General features: G+C 34.3%; 1 protein-coding gene across 1 annotated transcript; it reads right to left on the reverse strand.

Moving 5' to 3' along the window:
- Positions 1–204: 204 nt before the first annotated feature.
- LOC113351450 lies at positions 205–2580 on the reverse strand. Its single transcript, XM_026595431.1, has 6 exons — positions 2383–2580; positions 1893–2278; positions 1778–1835; positions 1130–1623; positions 914–998; positions 205–744 (listed from the first exon to the last, which is right to left on the reverse strand). Exons 1-6 carry the CDS (start codon positions 2578–2580, stop codon positions 205–207), a joined length of 1761 nt encoding a protein of 586 aa, XP_026451216.1.
- Between the last annotated feature and the right edge of the window lie 1037 nt (positions 2581–3617).

Genomic DNA, 3617 nt, shown 5'->3' on the forward strand with positions numbered 1-3617 from the left:
GATGGGCTTCAGATGCTCTTGTCATTGAAATCAAAGAAACAATGAAGAGTAAAGTGTATGAAATATGCAAGGAATTTAAGAAAAATCTGAAAATGTAGCATGCAACAATTTTATAATAAGTTTATTTTAATTTCAGAACTTTCATTGTCTTACAAAAGCATCCATTCATCCATTCACATAAGATAACCAAATTGAAACACAAAATCAACCAACACAAACATAGAATAATATTTGCATGTACTTCTTTGGTTTCTTCTTCTTTCCCTTTGGATCTGCAACTTTGAAGGTGACTTTGGTGTTGACAGATCCAACAAGTTTGTTATTCTGATTGAAAGCAGGTTGAGAAGAAGCCTTTCTCTTACTCCCTTGGCCTGATTTTGCAGCACCTTGTTTAGAAGATTCACTAACACATGTTTTGGAACTGTTGTTGTTCTGCATTCCATCCTTAGCAGTAGTAGATGCACCTGCAGAAGCACTAACAACTGGTTTCTTTCTGTTGTACTTCCTTTTTGATGGTTCAGGGACATAAGTAGATGATGTTGAGCCATCAACACAGGTTATAGGCTTGTTTTCCTTTGGATTCTTTCTAACCTCTCCACCACCACAAGTTACTGCATAGTGACCATAAACTCCACACTTCTTACACTTTCTCATTTTCTTCACACTTCCAGCTTCATCATAAGAAGGAATCCTCTTCTTCCTTGGCCTTCCAGTTTTCCTTATGAAAACAGGAGGATTAATAAACTCTACCAGTATATTATACACAAAGAAAGAAAGAAAGAAAGAGAAGATACTGGTTAAGATATGAAACCCTTAAAGGTTGTGTACTATATAAAGCATGTATGAAACCCTAAAATAATATTTGTTATTATTAAATCAATATATTTATTTTTAATAAAACTAATGCTCTTACCCAGTCAATTTCAGCTGACAGTGGTTCAAACTCTGGAGCATATGTCTTTTTGTAATATTCCACACTATACACAGGGTCACAGTAGCTACAACATGAAATCAGACAAGCAGATCCACAAATTATCAGTTTACAAGATTGAGCAAGGAAAAATAAAGGGAACGTAACAAATCAAAACATAGGAATGAAACTCTGGAATGAAAAGAGAGTGTGACTTACTCAACCCAGTTTGGTCTCAAAGGTGTTAAAGCACATACAAAATGTTGACATGGAAATCCCCTCGGCTGCCACTGCAAATAACTACATGTCTTTTTGGGAAGATCCACAACAAACACAGCATCATGAACACTCTTGACCTCATACACCTTTCCCCTTACATCTCTAGTTAACTCAAACAGATGATTTAAGTCATGCATCTTTGTAATCAGCTTCATTGCCTTTGGCACTATCTGACCATCCTGCCACTTTTCACATTCATTCCTCCTCTTGAAGAAAAGACCCATCACCAGGCTAGCATACATTTGTTCAAGTGTAATGATAGGATTATCCCTAAAGGGCTTGGCCATGTTGTTGAAAGATTCTGAGAAATTATTGTTAATGTGCTCACACTTGCTATCATTTGAGAAATGAGACCTAGACCAGCATTCAGGTTTTTGATCTAGGAGATACAATGCATCTTTATCATCCTCAGAAAACAATTTATCCATGTGTTGCTAAAAACAAACATAAATAATATCAACCTCATGTTTGTAATACTTGAAATTACATTATATTGTTCTGACAAATGAGAATACCTGATAGTGTCTCTTCTTGTAACATTTAGCAGCATTCCAGAAATGAGTGTGTAAGATGTATGACTTGAAATACTTCTTGAAATTCTTCATCAAATGTATGCCAAGTATCCAAGTAATATTTAGTCATTGAACTGATATTGTCAGGAAATATTAAAAAAGGAAATAGATTAACAATAATATAACATTACCTGAAACATAATCTGTGCTCATCCAAGCACAAGTATTTGTCACAAGCTTCACTAATCCCCTTCTGCTTGTCTGATATAATGGTGAAATGCAAGTCTTCACCCAGTATAGCTTTCAAGTCTTTGCGAAATATCTTCAAATTCTCAATGGTTTCATTCCTACACACCATTATACCAAGGGGAACTAAACCATTCTGACCATCTAGACCTGTTGCAACCATTAACACACCACCATACTTCCCATACAAATGGAAAGCATCCAATCCAATGATTTTTCTACATCCAGCCAAGAATCCTTCTATAGCAGGCTTGAAGCAGAGTTTCATTGACAAGAATGTGTTGTCTGTGCTTCCATATGAGAAACTAGCTACACTTCCTGGCATTTTTTCCTGCAATTACAACAAAGTAATGTTAATTCCATATAATTTGTAATATTAAGTCATGTTGCTCTAACTAAAGACAAACATTAACCATTACAACAAAGTAATGTTACCTTCACCATTTCACAGAATGCAGGAATTTTCTTGTACTGCTCCTCATAGATTCCATAAAGATTCTGCAACACAATATTTCTTGCTCTCCAGGATGTATGGTACTTAATGTTCACCTTCATTGTTTTGTTGAACTCATTTGCCAATGACTCAGGATTAGGGATGTTGTTTTTGTTTCCAAGAGTCTCCAACCTTTCCATGTACTAATCAGCTACAAATGTTGGATTTGCACATATGTTCTCCCCTTTAACATTTCCATTGCATGTGTGCTTCAGATTCCAACTTCTCAGAGTAAATGTAGTTCCTTCACCCTTCATAACTCTTCCATAAATGAACATAGGACACTTGGTCTTCTGATTCTGAATGCACTTCACCCTAATATTTATAGTTGTTTGAATCACTAAACTTAACCTGATGTTTATGCTTTATACAGTAGGCTCTCAAATGCTTCTTGAATGCTTTCTTGCTGATGTGATTTGTAGATAGAGGTAAAAGTGGTTCGATTCTCAGACTTGTGAAGGATATTAATTAGACTTAAATCCTAATATTAAAATAGAAAACTCACTAAAAATTATAGAAAACTCAATCAAAGATGATATCAATACTAAAAGAAACACTGAGGCTAAGATTCCACTATTTTCCAAGTTCAAAGTGATTAAACCAATACTTATATTTATGCAATTTTCTTTTTAATTTGATTCTAGAATATTACAACAAGTAGATTTTCAAAAGTAATAATTGTAAATACCAAGTATGAAGCATCAAAAGTATTAAAACTAAACATACTCCATCAAAATAGATCACAATCACTCAAATAAAAATCATATTCAATAATAGTTCAAGGAAAATAATCATATAATTATTGAAAATAAAAAGATAAAATAGAATATGCCACTTTTTGTTGGAAAAATAGCTTCCTCTATCGCCTCAGCAATGTGGTTTAGCTCCTCATATTAATCATGATCTCAAAATATGTGTTTGTTGCTCAAAAGATGATTAAAAGAGTGAAAATTAATAACACAGACTGTTTGCAACAGTGTATTGGTGTTGCAAAACAGCTGTTACAATGGAACTGTTACAGAAAAACTGTTGCTTTGTCGTTGATTTAAGGCTGCCCTGAAATAAGACTTCCTTGAACAGCTTAATGTCTTCAGCTGTTAAACAGTGACACTTTTCACGACTGTCTACCAAGGGTCAATGTTCTTCAGTTGTTCTTCTTCTTCAACAGGTCACACAC

The sequence above is a fragment of the Papaver somniferum genome, chromosome 2 (assembly GCF_003573695.1).
Source record: "Papaver somniferum cultivar HN1 chromosome 2, ASM357369v1, whole genome shotgun sequence".
Lineage (NCBI taxonomy): Eukaryota > Viridiplantae > Streptophyta > Magnoliopsida > Ranunculales > Papaveraceae > Papaver > Papaver somniferum.